This window comes from Lactuca sativa, chromosome 2 (genome assembly GCF_002870075.4).
Source record: "Lactuca sativa cultivar Salinas chromosome 2, Lsat_Salinas_v11, whole genome shotgun sequence".
Classification (NCBI taxonomy): Eukaryota; Viridiplantae; Streptophyta; class Magnoliopsida; order Asterales; family Asteraceae; genus Lactuca; species Lactuca sativa.
The window spans coordinates 3,827,123-3,846,268 of record NC_056624.2 but is presented as its reverse complement, the minus strand read 5'-3'; the positions used below and the strand labels follow the sequence as shown (position 1 = coordinate 3,846,268).

The window sequence follows — 19,146 nt, the reverse complement described above, 5'->3', positions numbered from 1 at the left end:
TATTGGTGGCCCTGTATGAAGAGGGACGTGGCATGGTTCGTTGAGAGGTGCTTGACCTGCCGTAGGGTTAAGGCTGAGCACCAGAGACCGCATGGCAAGTTACAGCCATTGGAGATCCCCGAGTGGAAGTGGGAACAGATTACTATGGATTTTATCACCAAATTGCCGAGGACTGCTAGGGGAGTTGACGCAATTTGGGTGATCGTGGATAGGTTGACAAAGAGTGCACACTTCCTTGCCATCAGTGAGAGTTCTTCGGCGGAGAAATTGGCGGAGATATACGTGAGAGAGGTGGTATCTCGGCACGGGGTACCGATCTCGATTGTGTCAGACCGTGATGTGCGCTTTACTTCCAGATTCTGGAAGAAATTTCATGAGGAGCTGGGTACTAAATTGCATTTTAGTACTGCATACCATCCCCAGACAGACGGTCAGAGCGAGCGGACAATTCAGACGCTGGAGGACATGCTCCGAGCGTGTGTGTTAGACTTCGGGGGTAGTTGGGATGCGTATTTACCCTTAGCAGAGTTTTCCTACAACAACAGCCATCATTCGAGCATTGGTATGCCGCCTTTCGAGCTGTTGTATGGTAGGAGGTGTCGAACTCCCATTTGCTGGGGAGAGGTGGGACAGAGAGTGATGGGCAGCACGGAGATCATACTCCAGACGACAGAGCAGATTCAACAAGTGAGACAAAGATTATTGACTGCCCAGAGCCGACAGAAGAGTTATGCAGACAGGCGTCGATCCGAGCTTGAATTTCAAGTCGGCGACTTCGTTCTCCTGAAGGTCTCTCCTTGGAAAGGAGTGATTCGGTTCAGGAAGAGAGGCAAGTTGGGGCCCCGGTATATTGGGCCATTTCGTGTGATTGCAAGGATAGGTCGGGTAGCCTATCGGTTGGAGTTGCCAGCGGAGTTGGGTCAGATCCATGACACTTTTCATGTGTCGCAGTTGAGAAAGTGCATAGCCGATGAGTCGGCAGTGGTTCCATTGGAGGATATTCAGGTGGATGCGAGCCTGAATTACGCGGAGAGACCAGTGGCTATCAGGGATCGAAAGATCAAGGTTCTGAGGAACAAGGAGGTACCTCTGGTGTTGGTTCAATGGCAACACCGTAAGGGATCAGAAATGACTTGGGAACCGGAGCGCGAAATGCGGGAGCAGCATCCGGAACTATTTGCAGAATGAGACTTCGAGGGCGAAGTCTAATCCAAGTGGGGGAGAATTGTAACAGCCCGGAATCCCAGGTATTATTAAAATTATGTTTTTGGGGTGATTTAAGAGGGGACTCGGCGAGTTGGAGCCTAGACTCGCCGAGTAGGATCGCGGACTTGGTCGCGGTTCCGCGACTGGACTCGACGAGTCCAGATATGGACTCGGCGAGTCGACGCTGATTCAGCAGAAACCCTAACCGTTCAGGTTTGGGACGTATAAAAGGGGTCCATTGGCCGTCTTTGTTCGTTTTAGCTTTCTGAGAAAAACCCTAAATCGATTTAGTGCAGTAGGAGCAAGGATCTTAGGCCATTGGTGGTTATAGAAGAGTGGGTGTGCAAGGAAGAGGAAGGATTGGCCAAAAGAGCAGCAAGGGGGTCGCATTCTGAGGTTGGGAAGGCAGAGAACACATCATCCAGGTAAGAATTCGTGTATGCTCTGCTATATTGATGTATTTATGAAATTAGGGTTTATAGAACCCATTTAGTGATTTGATGATGTAATGCCTTGTTACCCCCACGACTATAGTCATGTATTAGGACCTTTAGAGGTCCAGAAGGTCCCATGCATGTGTACTTCGGGACGAGACCTATCTCAGGAAGCAGTTACTCGTCTGCATGGCATGGACTCGCCGAGTTGTTCTTCAGACTCGGCGAGTAGCTTGAAGATGTGCTGGGACTCGCCGAGTTGTTCATCAGACTCGGCGAGTGGAGTCGGGGTAGCCCCGCGATTCTTCCACGAGGACCTCGTCGAGTCGAGAGGTATACTCGACGAGTAGAAAGGGAATATTCAGGAATCTGTGAGGACGACTAGACTCGCCGAGTCGCCATGGTACTCGCCGAGTCCAGTCGAGTTGACCGTTGACCAGAGTTGACCTAAGTCTGACTTTTTAGGGATAGTCACACTTAGCTGATATGAGTGTTAATGAGTTATGTAATGTTATAGGAGGGTTGTAGCTCGTTGGTTTGTGCGCGAGCGATTTCAGGAGTTGCTAGCTTTCAGCACTTACGAGGTGAGTCTTCTCACTATACTGTACCCGGAAGGGTTTGACTGTGTGACCGGAAGGTCGGATATGATATGTGATATGTATGCTATATGTGGTATGTTATATGTTATATGTGCTATGTATTATGGGCCGGAAGGCGATATGATGTGTGATGGACCGGAAGGTCGGCGTGGGTAAGGCCGGAAGGTTTACCCAGCAGGGACGGAAGTCCCCTGAGACACATGGACCGGAGGATGTGTGATGGACCGGAAGGTCGGCGTGGGTAAGGCCGGAAGGTTTACCCAGCAGGGACGGAAGTCCCCTGAGACACATGAACCGGACGGTCGGGCCTGGAAAGGCGTATGTGCGTAAGTTGTATATTGGGGAACTCACTAAGCATTTATGCTTACAGTTGTTATGTATGTATGTGTTTCAGGTACTAGCGAGGACCGTGGGAAGGCGCCGGCATGATCGTTACACACTGAAGAATGTTTCATGATCTTGGGAGTTTGAATAATTGTATTGACTAAATAATCAAACTGCTTATGCCTTGGTTTTTAATGGAAATATTTATGTTTTAAAAATGAAAAATTTTGTTTGAAAATTTGAGTTGTTACACATTAGTAGCAGAGTAAGGGCGAGGCCCCGGTTAGGGAAGAAGTGAGTGTGGGCCGAGCCCGAATCTCACTATCAGTAGGAGTGTGGACGGGGTTCCATCAGTTGCAGGACAAGGGCGAGGCCCAAGATAGGCGAGGCCTTTAGAACATGATTCGGTAGTGTGTGTTTAGTGTGTATGTGTTGCGATATGTTATGTGTTGGTGGGCGAGGCCCAATGACAGGCGAGGCCTAAGTGAAACAGATATGTATCCGAGCGGGACTCGAAGCCGGGCGGGGCCTGGAGCGGCGGGGCCGTTGTAGCGGGCGAGGCCCAGAATAGCGGACATGACCCAGTATGTGCAGTATGTGGTTATGCTTGGTGTGTGGTAGGTTGGGGAACTCACTAAGCTTCGTGCTTACGGTTTTCAGTTTTGGTTTCAGGTACTTCTGGTAGCGGAGGGAAGAGCTCGGGATGATCGCATGACACACACCATAGATTAGACAGCCTGGGAATGTTTTACTCTGATAATGATCATATGTTTGGAAATTAATACTTTGATTATGTTTTGGATTGATGATTTTGCTTTAAGTAATGTTTTATTAAAAGAAATTTTTAGTCTTGAATTTTGGGACGTTACAGAGGATTATAGCATGGAACCCAATTGCTAATTGGGTATATTGATTGGTATTGACAACTCAGGAAGTGGACAAGGTAGCAGCTAAGGATTTCATTTGGGAAGCTTCTGCATTCCAGGTGAGTCTTCTCACCATACCAATGGGTCTAAGGCACCAAGGCCGACCCATTTAATGTTATATGGATTGATAGTTGGTTATGTGATATGTCGTTAGGACATTTGTATAGAAGGGCATTACACCCGTTTCTCATTTAATTAGAGTTCAACAAGTTCAATTTGTCAGAAATCACCTCCTGATTAGTATCGATTCATCAAATTGACGATTAGAGTTTGGAGTTGAAGCTACGTGTTGAAGTCAACTGTAAGATGGCGTCCCCATCATCTACAGGTAAGTATCTAACCGTAGATGTTCATTACAGGGGACTATTTGCCCCAAATCCGTTGAAATACTTAGACCTCGAAACAATAATAGTGTGTGTGACATCCCCTAATTTCTCAGCCAGAAAAGACCGATTTAATTTATGCTTTTTAAAATAAAATCAGAGAAATCTTTTCAAAAGATGTTGCGGAATTGGTCCCCAAACAACATATGATAAAAGTTTATCAAAACCCTTCATTAAGAAGGTATATATTTTCCATATATATATATATATATATATATATATATATATATATATATATATATATATATATATATATATATATATATATATCAAAACCTCGGGATGTCATGTTCCGATACAGATCAAAAGCATAAACAAGACATTATAAGCCTTTCAACAGTTATTTACAACTACTGGCCTATAATCCAAAAATCTCTCGTCGTCCTTCGACTATGCTCGGGGTCCACTACCTGTAACATAAAAAGCTGAGTGGGTCAGGCTTGGGAGCCTGATGAGCATATAGGGTTTTCAACCCACAATAATAATAAACTTATTAAGTTCACCAATCAACAATAACCATGATTACCCGTTCCCGTTATCCTCACTTTACGTCCCTAAACACTTTTCACAAGGGACCTAGCCTAAAGAATATCATCGGGATGGACATTACTGCTAAGGGGTTTCCTCAGCCATACATGTCCTAAAGGCAACCATGAGGGGGATGGAGTACAACGAATGAACACTCTAGTTCATTAACACCTACAGGTTGCGGACCTGCTAATGTTTCCCACTGGACTGTCTAGAAAGTCCGTGGTCGTCATCCAAACTCCGCTAGATGACTGGATCTTAAAACACATCGAGGCCTCTTATCAATTTTATTTTTATCACACATCACTATCTACCCATGTTCTACCCAACATATTTGTAGATAAAAATACTTATACAGTTTAAAAACTTGTATAAAACATCAACACAACAGTCACCTTGAATAAACAATTAATATATTTACACATAGCACGTATTATAAGGTAAATACTTCATATCTATGTGTAAAATGAAAGTGACTATACACTCACCTGATTTGATGATAATCGGGCAGCAATTCGTTTCTTAAAACGATCGTTTCTAATAAAACCGGGAGTTTTATTGAGAAACCGGGCTTTGCAAAAGTCGGGCTTCGAAACCGAAAAGATAAATTTTCCGGGCTTCTCGGGCACTTCGTGGCGTATTCCGGGGCTTACAATCGATACCGGGGCTTTGGGGGATTCTAAGATGAAGAAAATATGAAGAGAGGGGCTAAATATGGCAAAACTCCAAAAGTAACCGAGAGGCTTCGCAGGTACCCTTTTATTTATAGGGTCCGAAGTCCTGATCCAACGGCTGAGAAGCACCTGATCCGACGGCTGAGAGGTCTCGTAGGGGGTGGCTCGCACGAGGGTAGAATGTGCGAAGGGGCTGCTGGCTTCTTGTGATTGGTCCGAAGCGTGTGTTCGAAGTTGGTTCCGGTGCGCAGGTGGTCAGCATGTGCGAGGGTCTCGGTGGCACTCGCTAATTGGACCGCGGACTCGTGACCCATGTGCGAGGCTCGGAGCTAGGTTGTGCGAGGTTCGGTCCATATGCGGGCCTCGGATTGGACCTCCTCCTCGGTCGAATCAGGATCCGACGCGTGGCTTCGCATGACTCAGCAACTTGGTGACTCTTTCAGCGAAGGTGACGTGGCAAAATGTGACTATGCGAATTTTCTCGATTTTCGTGCCAAAACTTCTAAAATCCATAATTTTCGCATAGGAGCTCCGTTTTTGACGTTCTTTATATGCACGCATAGCTAAAGTTACACTCTACAACTTCCGTTTAGACTTCGTCGGCTAATTTTGAATTATTATTATTTTTAACAGACCGGGACAGGAAATCCGTTAAAAATTCATAACTTCTTCATCCGACGTCCGTTTTCGTTAGACTTTTTACCGTTGTGCTCCTAATGATGAGACCTTAAATTCTCGTTTAGGTTGTGTCGGCTAAAAATCGCTCGATCTAAAATTCGAGTTTTTAGCTGTCTACTGCTAAGCTGAAACTTCGAAAAATCATAACTTCCTCATACGAAGTCAGATTTGAGCATTCTTTTTATCGAACTTCTCGGTTTAACGAATACTACGACTTTCGTTTAAATCACTAAGGCTAAAAAGTAGTTTATTGAAAACTCACTTTTTACGACATTCAGCACCGTGCCGTTTTTGTCGCGAAACTTCGACATGTCATAACTTCTTCGTTATAACTCGGATTTTGGTATTCTTTATATCCCCGAAATCCTTGTTTCGACCACTACAACTTTATGTAAAGATATCGGGCTTATCTCACACTTTAATTTTGATGCTTATTTTTATTCTTAATTAATTAAGCCCTAATAATTAAGCATAAAACACATAATTCACATAATATTCACATAATTCCTTTTCATTTCTTCAAAATGAGTTACAAAGGTTAACCTAGACTATCAACTCAATATAAATGCCTAGGCTAGAAACACGAGTGTTACAGTGTGTGATGTTGATTTTGGAGGATTTACATATAAAGAGTTTCGTTTGTGGCTTAGAGATTTAACTAAAGGAAGTTGTAATGATGTGTATTATTATAGTAGCAAGGAAACCTTAGCTGAGGGTATTATAAGAATCGACAGTGATGCTGATTATTGGGAGTTTGTTGAAGCTGCTTATACTCCTGAAGCTGAGTTGGATGTCTACATTGACCACCAAAAACAACTAATCCTTGATTGGGCTGACAATGAGGTGTTATCAGATGGTAACATGTATGATTTGGATGGCAACGAAGAAGAGGATGATAAGGAAGAAGAGGATGACAATGATGAAGATGATAACTTGGATGATATTATGGCATATGAACATGAAGTTGATGAAGAAGTCCATACCTTTAACAAAACTATTGGTGACGATTTTTTAAACAAACTTTTAGGTATTGGTAACCTCAGTGATGATGATGAACCTAATGATGGGATAGATGATAAGGTTGTATTCTCTGTCCATGATGAGAAACAACAATGAGATAAGATGGTGCCAGTTATAGGTATGGAGTTTTCTAACCCAATGTAATTGAAGCTATGTGTAACCAATTATGCAGTGAAGAATGGGTATGATTTATGGTACGGAAAAAGTGATCATAACAGGTTACTGGTGAAATGTTGCAAAGGTAAGAAGAATAAGAAGAATAAAGGTTGTCCCTTTAGGTTGCGGGCAACCTGGATGACCAATGAAAGGTCATTCCAGATTAAATCTTTAATTGATAACCATAATTGCTCAAGAGTCTTCAAATTTGGGTCCATTGTTAGCTATAAATGGATAGGGAATCATTTCATGAATGAGATACTCCAGAAACCAAAGATGAGTGTGAGGAAATTAAAGGCTAAAGTTAGAAAGAGATTTAATTTGATTGCAAGTGTGGGACAGTGCAGAAATGCTAGGAGGTATGCATTTAAGGAGATAGAGGGTACTTTAAAGGAACAATATGCTAAAACTTGTAGCTATGGAGAGGAGCTAAGAAGGTCTAACCCTGTATCAACAGTGAAGATGGATGTAGATGTGATGCCTGATGGAACCACTTACTTCTCAAAGTTCTATGTATGTTTAAAGGGTGTGAAGGATGGATGGATTCAAGGTTGTAGGAGGGTAATTGGACTAGATGGATGCTTCTTAAAAGGAATTTGCAGAGGTTAGTTGCTTGCTGCTGTAGGTAGGGATGCAAACAATCATATCTATCCTCTTGCTTGGGATGTGGTTGCAGTGGAGAGTAAAGAAACATGGAAGTGGTTTGTTGACCTTCTCCTTGATGACATTGAAATGGGAAGTGGGAATGGATTGACATTAATATCAGGCCAACACAGAGTAATGATTTTATATACTCTCTTTATTCAATACTCAATTTATATGAAGCTTATGTTTTCATTATAATGCTTACATGGATTACTTGAGGCTGACAAGGAAAGGGTGCCTGCAGCAGAGCATAAGCAATGTGCCAGCCATATATGTGCTAACTTTTTGAAAAAATTTAAGGGGAAGCAGTTCATTAAACTCTTCTGGTATGTTGCCGCTTCTACTACCCAGGCTAAATTTGAGCAATATATGAATGAAATCAAGAAGCTAGAACCACTTACCTATGATCATCTGATGGAGAGGGACCCTAAAACTTGGAGTAAATCATTCTTTGAGACTAATAGGGCATGTAATGCATATGAAAATGGTGTACCTGAGAGTTTTAACTCAGTCATTGATGATGCTAGGAAGAGACCTCTAATCACCATGTTAGAGGAAATTAGAATTTATGTTATGGAGAGACTTTGTACACAAAAAAGTAAGGGAAGTTCTTGGGGAGACTTACACATATGTCCTTCCATTAGACTGAAATTGTCTAAGATTAAGGCACTTCAAAGGTTAGTGGTTGTACCATCTGGTTATCAATTGTTTATACTTACATATATATATATATATATATATATATATATATATATATATGTGTGTGTGTGTGTCATTTAATTGTTTATACTTACATTTATATGTGTGTGTGGACAGATTTTGGAGAGTTGTACCATCTGGTTATCAAGAATTTGAAGTGAGGCTTGGATATGATGCATATTCTGTAGACCTTGGTAAGAAGACATGTGCATGTAAAGCTTGGCAATCAACTGGTTACCCTTATATGCATGCATATGCTGTCATTTCAAACCTCAAGTAAAAAAACCAAAGTAAAAAAAAGAAAGCCAAAAAAGAAGGTATGTGTTCTCCTTTACATTTAGATTACAATATAACAGTTTGTAATGCTAACATTTAAATTATTTCATAACAAGTAAAGTGAAGGTTGAATTGGCTTAGGAAGTTGATGTGGCAAGTGATAGTGACAGTGAAGTTCAAATGGAGCCTGATAGTGAGTATGACCAAAATTAATAGTTATCTCGGCTAATTATCCGTTGAAAACTAAAATAACATTTGAAAAGTGTTATCCCATGATTCATTTCATTTTCATATGTAAGTTTAACTTCATATCAAATATTAAGGGTGAGCATCCAGACTGCACTAGACAAAGAACCAAAGAACCGAAAACCAATTTAGTCGGAAATGGAGAATTGAGACTAGATTGAATACCCTGGTTTCGGTTCGGTTATACAAGTAACTATGCTTTTAAAGGATGTGTTCAGTTTCGGACCAGTCCGGACCGAACCAAAAACCAGGAACCGATTTAGTGAGAAACGAAACTGAGATCCAAACAGATATCCTGGTTCCAGCTCTAATTCTAATTCAGATTCAATTCAGATTTTTTTCGGCTCGATTAAATTCCACTGGGTCAAATGTTCTTGCTTACCGAATAGGGTAAATAGCACAAAAGACACTAATTATACACCAAAATTCTAATTTGATACTGTGTTTCCTAATTTTTTACAATTTTGACCACTTGACCGGTCAACCCGGTTACCTGCTGATGTGTCAAAACTAAATTTTTTTTCCTACAAAAGACACTAATTTTTTTTATTATTATTATTTTTTTATTTTACATTCAAACCATAATTTTATGTATAAATATGTATTAGTTATATAAAAACCGTATTTTATATTAAATACTCAACTTTAAAATGAGTTTGGAGGTTTAGAGGTGTGTAGTCGATTAAGACCCAAAAGTCTGGTTTGCAACCCGTAAAATTTTTACATCATATTTGAAACTTATGGTTAGTTTAGTTGCCATGATATAAGTTATGCATATTTATGCATAACATTATGCATTGAATGTAAAAAAAACCTTGATTTATATAAAAATGTTGTTTATAAACAAAAAAAATATATTTATATGGTTTAAAATGTAAAAAAAAAATATATTTATACGGTTTCAAATGAAAATGGTTAACATTGAACAAAATTGGAAAAAAATGATGTTCGATTTGAAACAAAATAATAGTATTAAAATTGAAAAAAAATAAACTTAGTGTCAAAATAAAAAAAAGTAAAAACTTAGTATCTTTTTTGGGAAAAAATTTCAATTTTAGCACGTCAACATAACACGTCATCAAAACTGACACGTCATTATGCCATGTCAGCAGGTTACCGAGTTGACCGGTCAAGTGGTCGGAATTGTAAAATATTAAAAAACGAAATGTCAAATTTGAGATAAAAAAGCATAGTGTCAAATTAAAATTTTGATGTAAACTTATGGGGGTTTGTGATAGCTTTTCAAAAGAGCTTATTGGCTTATTGACTTTTTGAAAAACTAATAAGTAAAAAAATGTTTGACAAACTCATAAGCATTTTTCAGAATAACAATAGTGTTCATAAGGTGTCTAAGGGGTGTCAATTTAACAACACCCTTTAATAAGCATGTGAAAATTAACTTTTTGAAATTGTTTATGACTTTTCAACCAAAATAACTTTAAAAAACACTTTTTAAATTATTGACCTTTTCATTATAAAAGCTTATCCAAATACTTTTTAATTTTTAAAAAGCTCCTTTTAACACCGCTATAAGAAAATACGTACTTTAATTAAAAAACACTTTTTTAGAGTGCAAAAAACTATCCGAAACACTCCCTTAATTATTTTATGATATTTACCCTACAAAATATTATATTTATTCAACTTTTAGAATTTTGTTCCCATTTCTTGAATTGCGGTTTTCATCGCAGCCAAACATACCTCATCGACTTTCAATAGTCGACAGTCGACACTTCACAAAACAAACCCAATTACTAATAGGTATCCTTCAATATTTAGACCCTAAATCTAATTTTTCAAACCTTGAAACCCTAGATTCTATTTCCACCATGGGATTATACTTTAGTAACTGAAATGGCTTCATTTTGGACTCTGCAATTGCATCCTACTTCGATTCCGGTATGTATATTCTACAAAAATTCAATCTTGTTCTATGTGGGCATTGTCGATTTTCGTGAATAAGATAACGAACGAGCTTATTCTCATGTGGGTTCTTTCGATATCGATAAGTGAGTCGATGTTTCATGCTATTAGGCTGCTTTTTTGCTTATATTTGTGTAAAATTTGAGTATCATCATTTGGGCAATTGCGTATGCACTGGATATTCTTCATTTTGGACTCTGTTTTTTTTTTTTTTTTTTTTTTCCTCCTTCAATACAAGCAAATTATTGAACAATGTAAACTCCATTTTTAATTCTTCCAATTATTGTGTTCTTGAAGCATCAAGCATTTGAAGTTAGACCACAACTAGGGTTCACCAAAAGGTACCGAATTTTGAAAGGGAAGAACAAACGTAAAGATTTCCTTCTTAAAGCCTCATCCAGTGAAGACAATCAAATCAAAGATGAAACAATCATCAGCAAAACAAAAAACAATGCTACACGGGTCCTTCAAAACCAAGTTTCAAGACTACAAGAAACAATCGTATCCCTCCCTCCCATTATTTTTTCGGTATGTTCTTCAAATCTAATCACATTTTTAATTATATTAAACTTATGTTATTGAACTTAAGCTATCTTCCTCTACTATTTGATAATCAATATTCTCTATCACTTTTTTTACAGATAAAAAGGTCTCCTCATTCCAAATTTGCGTTAGGGTTTTGTATAGCAGCAACTGTATTGATTGTTGCAGTGAGAGCTTATGTGGCAAGAAAGCCAAAGTACCAACGCCAGGGATCAGTTGCTGATCTTGTCAGACGTGGCCAACTAAATTCTGATAGAAGAGGCATGTATGACTCCAACCCCTTTCTTCATTTTCCATTATTTTCTATAAACTTTTCTATAGTACATTACAAAATGTCCAAAATACCCTTTATTAGCATTAGTTGTTTGTGACGATTGAAATGGCTGATAAGTAACTCATGATTTGAAAACATGCTAAAAGATCAAATGTTGCGAGTTTCTTGAGAGTCCATAGATGGAATTTCTGCAATTTTCTTGAAACAAGACTATTTATTATTTATTGTTATTTAAACAGTTATATGGAGTTTAGCATGTACATATGGGATAAGGTCACTTAATAGCAACATACCTTTTTTTTATACATCCTAGATCATTTTACAATTAATAAAGAAATCATTTTATGGTAAAAATTTAGTTACATTAATGCATGATCTCATTTTTTGAGATTGTAGGTATTATCAAGCTAACTATATTTTTGTTTTATTAAACTAACAAGCCTGGATTGTATATTTTGATGAGGTGTACAAGTGGATGCCACATGGACGCCATGTCAGCATTTTAACCGGTCAAGTTTTTACCAAGTGACCTAGGTTGAATGGTCTTTGAAGTTATAGTGGATGCATAACAGTGTACATGTGGATGCCATGTCAGCACCTTCATTGATGGACAAAATAAAATAAGTACATTGCTATTTACTGACACTAACGAATCCTGTGTGTGTTTTTACAGATCAAAGACACCCATGTATGATGATCCATTTAACAACCCGTTAGTAAAAATTAGCAAGAACAATTCGTCAGTTGAAATGTGTGGAAAAGTTTACCGTTTAGCCCCTGTGACTTTGACACGAGAAGAACAAAACATACATCAAAAAAGGAGGTCAAGGGCGTATCAATGGAAAAGGCCAACAATATTCCTTAAAGAAGGGGACCCGGTGCCTGCTGACGTGGACCCGGATACGGTTAGATGGATTCCTGCAAATCATCCTTTTGCAACAACTATTAGTGACATTACTGAAGATTTGGCTCAAAATAATGTTTATCAAAAACATGGGGTCCCATTTCGTATTCAGGCTGAACATGAGGCCTTGCAGAAAAAACTTGAAGCTTTGCAGGGTGTAAGTGATTCTTTACCTTTAACATGATCGATACAACAGGTTGTACTGTGTTTGATATGACTGATGTCAATGGGACAAAAATTCTAGCTTTTTCTCCCACCTAAAAAGGTGGGACAAACATGTTTTACTTTATCACCAATTTGTGGGACAAATGTTTCGTTATCTTTTGCCCTTTTAAGAAACAATGTTTTATTATTATTATTATTTTTTTTTTACCAATTTATGCAAAACTATGTTGGTGCATACTTCTTATGAAAAACTATGTTCTTGTTATAATTGACATATATATGAAAGTACATTGCTATTTTCTTGCATTTAACCCTTATAGTGCATCCCCTAAATTGTGTTTATGATAATGCAAACAGTATATCCTGGTCTGATGCTTGATTTGTTACTTTATGGTTGAATAAATTTTTATGAAATTCAAGAATAACATCATTACAGTTTAGTTTTTGCTATATAAAGAAAGTGTTATGACGTGTTGTGTATCAAAGTGACATATAAATACACATGAACTTATCTTTTGATGTGTAAATATTATGTATTTGCAGGATCAAAAGTTCAACAATTTGGTAATTGATCCAGGAACTGCTAGAAATTTTGAGAGGCCATTCAAGTCGAATATGAAGTTAGACGATCAGCAGCAAGGGGAACACAACTCTGCAAATGGTCAAACAGGTTTGCGACCAGAAAGTCAACCCAATTCAGCTTCTGAAGAGAAACAGACACAATGAAAAAAACTCATCTTTGTACAATGTTGTCTTGTCCTTACATCAATATGTTTTGTTTTACTTTTATATTAACAGGTGTATAGTTTTTTGAGCTGTTTTGGATTTGTTGATTTGACTATACTGACTTGTCAAAATCATATGTTGAAAATGGTGGATTTTTTTTTTTTGATAGTAGGGTTGATGACTTATTTATACTGTGAGATAGTTATATCAGTTTATAACTATATGAATAATGAAGACCCTTGGAATAAGAAAATGAGAACATTTGATAACATTACATTTTTGGTCCCAAGGTTTAACTAATTTTTTCAGGTTTGGTCCATAAAAGAATCGGGTTGCAATTTTGGTCACTCAGTTCCAAGTAAAAATAACTATATAACTCAGTCTGGAGTTCACTCTTTGGCACAAATATCCTTCTTTTGTGATTGATAACCTGGTTTCGAGGACTCCTAACTCACCACTCTGGCAATCAAATGTTTTTTTTTTCATTGGCAGGTTTGTTACAACTCCAACAACATTCTTTTATCATCCAAATGTATTTTCCTATATTTCTAGAATCATATTTAATGCTCATTTTGGAGTAATCAAGAAGTTTCAGTGAGTTGGAATTGTCTTAATTTTATTTTTGGTCTTTATCTTTTTCCCTGTTTTTTGGTAGAGAGAAACTCAAAAGTTTGCTTCGTTTTTTTTTTTTTTTTATACTTTCCTTCCAATATAGTAAGTAGATAATTAAAATGCTAAGAAAGTCCTCCATACAACCATGTTGTCTTTGTTAGTTACTACGCTTAAACATTGCAATAAGTGAACTTTTGCATCATATGATTATTATGTGATTAGTATATGCTAAAGAGGATATATGATAATACATGAATACTCTTTAAGTATTTAAAGGGATTGTTTATGTTGTAAATTTATGGTTGATGGAGCCTGATGGATCTCCCCTAGCTGCATAATCAATCATACTCAACAATGGCGTCTCACCCACAAAACTTCACCCTACCATTTTTTTTTTTTTGAGAATTTCTTAATCTTATAATGCTTATAGAGTAGGTCATGCAATCGGTACTCTATTTAGTCTTCAAGTATGATCATACTGTATTACCAATTTCAACAGCATTCTATTATTGGTTCTGTGTAAATGGAAGAAGTTTTTTTGACAAATACATAAGAAAATTACAATTGGGTCATAAAATTTGTAGCATTATATTCTCTGGCATCTCTCTTGGTTTTTGTTTGATTACTTCAATTCTGTAATATTTATTTCCATAATTCTTCAACAGCACAATCAAACCATTATCCGCACCAGAATCTGGTATCATCACAAACAGATGAAAGAAAATGATAAAACCAAACAACCAAACAGCTTTTGGGATGTGAGCAAAATTTCATATGGTTTAGTTAATTACATTTCATCAAAAGCAAATGTAATGAAGAAAGAGACCAATGGTACCAAATTTTAAGAGGGATAGGAACTCTTCATGCATGGTCAATTAGCAACTGCCCATTTCTTCAAATGCATTCTTGCTCTTTGTTCCTGAAATTTTTGTAACAAATACTTAATCTGATCTAGAGGTATTGATTTTGAATATTTTTTTATAAAGTTAGGTGTAGCTAAATAGCTTACCTCTTTTTCCCAATCACAACGACTTGTAATGATAGCCAATATGACTGTTTGAACTGCAGTCCCTCCGAAGATCATTCCAGCCCAAATACCCTAAGCAATACACTTAAATCTTTCATAAACACAAAGAAAAGATGGACAATATTTGACATACATTAGATTGTCGCGCAAACCAATGCCAATGAAACAAAAATTGCAATTTTCTATCTCACCCAGGGTAAAGTGGCGGATTCAATGTATGGGAAGGGGGTGCATGGCCCCTACTAAGTTTTAATGTTATTCTACTTTTAAGTATTTATTATTATTATTATTATTATTATTATTATTATTATTATTATTATTAATTTACATAGCCAAGGGTCAACGTCAACTATGCACCCCACTTGACTTCCAGACTGGATCCGCCATTACCTGAGAAATCCTAAATTGGCTTTTGATCTCTTGTTTATGATAAAGACATGATGCCCTTCTCATCCTCATTATTGAAAATAGCCAAATAAAAAAGTTTGTCCAATATAGTCAAGTGTAATAAAGATAACCTAAAAATAAAACAAAATTTTAAATGTGTACATACCATGACGCCAAGATGGAAAAACCACCCCATGGCAACTCCCATGGGGACACCTATCAAGTAGTAGCAACCTAAGTTTATGTATGCTACATATGCCTGCCATCCAGAACCAACCGCAACACCTATATATCAGATCAAATGGATTGAGTATATATCTATTGGAGATAATTAATATTGGAAACATATTATCTCCATTAATACTTTCAATGAATGTAGTGGTTCTCAAGTAATATAGATTCAAAAGGAGGATGGGTTCACCTGAAAGAACGGGTTGAATGCTATTGAGGAGAATGGTGAAGGCCAATAGGACTGAAAGTTTACTTACGGCATGCAACACAGGTTCACTGGTGGTGAATATTAATGCAAGCTCATTGTGGAATAACATGATCAAGATCCAGAAGAAGACACCTATCACTGCAGATGTTGCAACGGAAACTATGGTGGCAAATCTAGCACCTTTCCCGTTTCCTGCTCCTAACTCGTTTGCAACCCTTACTCTGAATCACGTGATCACAAATTATTTAAGTATTACATGTCAAGAATATTTAATCTTTAAAGTTCCTTTACAAATTACACAAATTTCGTTTTTCCTGGATATATATATTTGTGATTTGTGAAGGAATCGATTCAATAAACTCCGGGATTTATTAATTATATTTCATCCCAGAGAAGAAAGTTGGGTCTTCTATTTGCTTGTTAACAGATGGGCAGGTTCCTTTTGTTAGAAGATATTTTTAGGAGAAAGTTTCCCTTTCAAATTCGTTTTTCTGCAAAGAGAATATATGTTTTGAATGAGTATATATGTATATTAAGAAACCTACCCTGTTCCAGCAAAGAATCCAAGAGGGATCATGAGTTCCAAACCATTGATAGACATGCTACAGAAAAAAAAAAAAAACGAATATAGATATTATATATTGGTCATGATCAAAATAGGTAGTAATAATTAAAACTTTAGTATTGTTCAATATTTACAAGATTCTCATTAATACATACATCTATTATCCGTTTCTATATTGAAGCGCATGCACACAATTATACGCACACATACAAGCACACTTAGATAGCTAGCTTAATTTACAACCTCTTTTTTTTTTTTTTTTTTTTTTTAATTTTAACTATTTCTGTTAATTAACTATTAACGTACCCATAGCTGAAAATATAATATATTTTCTTACAAAATATATTAATGGGACAACATTATTGCTTTTAAAACTAGAACTCCAAAACTATTATTTAACGTTATTTGCATCATAAATTATACAATTAATTAAATTTGACCGTACTTTTAATTCCTTCGAATAAAGCGGTAACATTATTGTGTGGCTCCTTTAGAAATGACTCGGAATATATATTATATCTTCAACTAACGGTTTTTGTGTGTCAATTTATTTATTAATATATTTTATATTTTTCCATAAAGAAACACTTTAAAGATAAAAAAAAAAATATAATTAAGCAAAGGCAACGGTCTTATGCAATTGGTGGCCAATGACAAAAATTGTAATATCTTGATTCTCCCAACTCGCAAGCAGTTTGTATCGCAAACGGCAAGATGCCAATTCCGTTTTTGTATTTTAACATAAGAAAATAATATTCAGAAATACATAATTAATACCAAGAACAAAAATAGATAACCACATGTAAAAACATGAATAAAGAAATGTGGACCACAACAATTATATAGTATCAGATTATTATATTATATTATTACCATATTGACAAAGCATCCACAGCAATCTTTGCGTCCTCCAAGTTGCCTGTAATCACGATCAAAATCCTGTAGTACCAGTTTTCCAAACTGCAATTTCCCAAAAAAAAAAAAAAAACATTCGTGTGAAATAAATATGAAGTCTTTATATATAGCATAATCAACAGATCGAAAAACATATGTTAATTAATTACCACAACATGACGCCGGAAGCAGCGGAGAGTTTGAAAAACGACCATAATCCATTAAACGCTTCCATGGAAAACCCACCCCAAGTTTCCGGGCAACCACCGAACACAGAGTAACAGAACATCCCCAAAACAATCAGCCACCACGAGAAATTAAGCATAACCACCGTCCAAAACAACCCCAGCTGAAATCTATACACAACCAGCCAACTCAACACCGAATGAAGCACCAGTGTCCCCATTGATACATATGCAATGACATGCGTCTTAAGCTGACACTGAAGAAACCTTTGTAGTGTGAACTGAAAGCAAAGGCTGAAATGGAGTGGTATCAAACTCATGCACATCCTACCGGAGAGCTCAGATATGTCGTCCGGTTGTCCCATGAGTTTCAGCACCGGTGAAGCGAAGATGTATAAGGGGAGAAGGAGTATACAACATATGAAAAGTACGATCCATGAGCGTTGTAGATACACTCCCAACATTCGATAGTTTTTGGCTCCATATGCTTGGCCACATAAAGTCTCTAAAGCACTTGCCATACCCAACTGGAAATTAAACCAAATGAAAACATATTTAGAATCAGAGAAATCAACTGAACTTGTTTGCTGGGTTATAATAAGTTGTGTACATACCAAGAGGCCGATGTCAAAGCCGACGATAACATTGGTGGCAATGGAGACGGCGGCGAGCTCCAGATCGCCAAGATGGCCGGCGAAGGCTTGGGTGATGACCAGCATGGTGTAGGCGGATATACGGCTGAAGATGGTGGGGCCGACTATGTGCCATAGCTTTTTGGATTCGATGAAGAACCGTTGTTGGAACGAGAGTTCGAGGTCCTGGTCAGGGGTTTTCGAATCCAAGTCGATGTTTGGTGGTGAAGTTTCCAACAAGGGTACCAGTGTTGGTGGCTTGATGCGATCGCCGGTGCCATTGCCGGCTGCCATCTTTCTCGATTTATAATTTTCTCCTTTTCTGATGTATTCCTGTGATTCCTTCTCTAAAAGTGTAGAAAGAAAGAGAATCTGTGTTCGAGGCAGCGAGATATGCGTAGTTATAGCCTTATAGGAGTTCGAGTGGTGGACTAGGGCATTTGAATCATATCCCTCTTTTAGTAAAAAAGGCATCCTCCAGATATTGTCAACATGCTGTTGAGAGATTCGAGTTGCGGTTTCGATCGAAATAGCAAAGTGCGCATATGTTGTTTTTTTATTCCATTTGGTGTTGTATGGGTGACGAGTTAAACACTTAAATGGGGTGAAGAAGTACGTCCATATATTCGTTGTTTTCTGCACATTGTTTCTTTTATAAGATAATAAACCAAAAGTGACACTTGAGTTTTAGTGGCAACGTCTTTAATGGTGACGCTATTAGTTGTTAGGTATAGAAGAAAACAATAAATGAAAACAGATTTGAGAAATAAGAGAGATCATAAATGAAATCAAAGTACACAAAACACAAAGATTTAAGTGGTTCACACTATCTTGCGATGAGCTACGTCCACTGTCGACTCAGAGAGAGATTTTATTCCACACACGCTTTTCAACTATAATGTTACAGATATGGCCGTTTGTAAATATATAAACAAGAAAATCTGACCTAAACCTAAAAGGCCAAGCCTGACTGAAAAAACACAAAAAAAGTACAAAATATTTACAGTTTTTAAAATTCCAGATCTGATGATAAATCTTCAGATCTAACAATCTCCCACTTGGAGGCTTGATCATTC

General features: G+C 37.4%; 3 protein-coding genes across 5 annotated transcripts; 2 read left to right on the top strand and 1 right to left on the bottom strand.

The window, feature by feature from the left end:
• The first annotated feature begins 6,874 nt into the window (after positions 1–6,874).
• Positions 6,875–8,552, top strand: LOC111908556 (uncharacterized). Its single transcript, XM_023904374.1, has 5 exons — positions 6,875–6,890; positions 6,945–7,532; positions 7,605–7,705; positions 7,874–8,250; positions 8,390–8,552. Exons 1-5 carry the CDS (start codon positions 6,875–6,877, stop codon positions 8,550–8,552), a joined length of 1,245 nt encoding a protein of 414 aa, XP_023760142.1.
• A 1,908-nt stretch (positions 8,553–10,460) lies between these two features.
• On the top strand, positions 10,461–13,514 carry LOC111908560 (protein MULTIPLE CHLOROPLAST DIVISION SITE 1). Its single transcript, XM_023904380.3, has 5 exons — positions 10,461–10,693; positions 11,015–11,245; positions 11,359–11,525; positions 12,208–12,595; positions 13,147–13,514. The coding sequence occupies exons 1-5, from the start codon at positions 10,649–10,651 to the stop codon at positions 13,327–13,329; spliced, it is 1,014 nt and encodes a 337-aa protein (XP_023760148.1). The 5' UTR covers positions 10,461–10,648; the 3' UTR covers positions 13,330–13,514.
• A 908-nt stretch (positions 13,515–14,422) lies between these two features.
• On the bottom strand, positions 14,423–18,690 carry LOC111908559 (protein DETOXIFICATION 27). 3 transcript variants are annotated; one of them, XR_002855903.3, is made up of 9 exons: positions 18,053–18,690; positions 17,424–17,965; positions 17,233–17,319; positions 16,340–16,396; positions 15,777–16,015; positions 15,522–15,640; positions 14,951–15,040; positions 14,733–14,860; positions 14,423–14,635 (listed from the first exon to the last, which is right to left on the bottom strand). XR_002855903.3 is itself a non-coding variant. In XM_023904379.3 (9 exons), the coding sequence occupies exons 1-8, from the start codon at positions 18,542–18,544 to the stop codon at positions 14,813–14,815; spliced, it is 1,674 nt and encodes a 557-aa protein (XP_023760147.1). In that variant the 5' UTR covers positions 18,545–18,690; the 3' UTR covers positions 14,423–14,635; positions 14,768–14,812. The 3 variants fall into 3 exon arrangements, 2 of the variants coding, with proteins under 2 accessions (XP_023760147.1, XP_023760146.1); XM_023904379.3 differs by having other exon boundaries at positions 14,768–14,860; XM_023904378.3 differs by having other exon boundaries at positions 14,777–14,860.
• Positions 18,691–19,146: the final 456 nt, after the last annotated feature.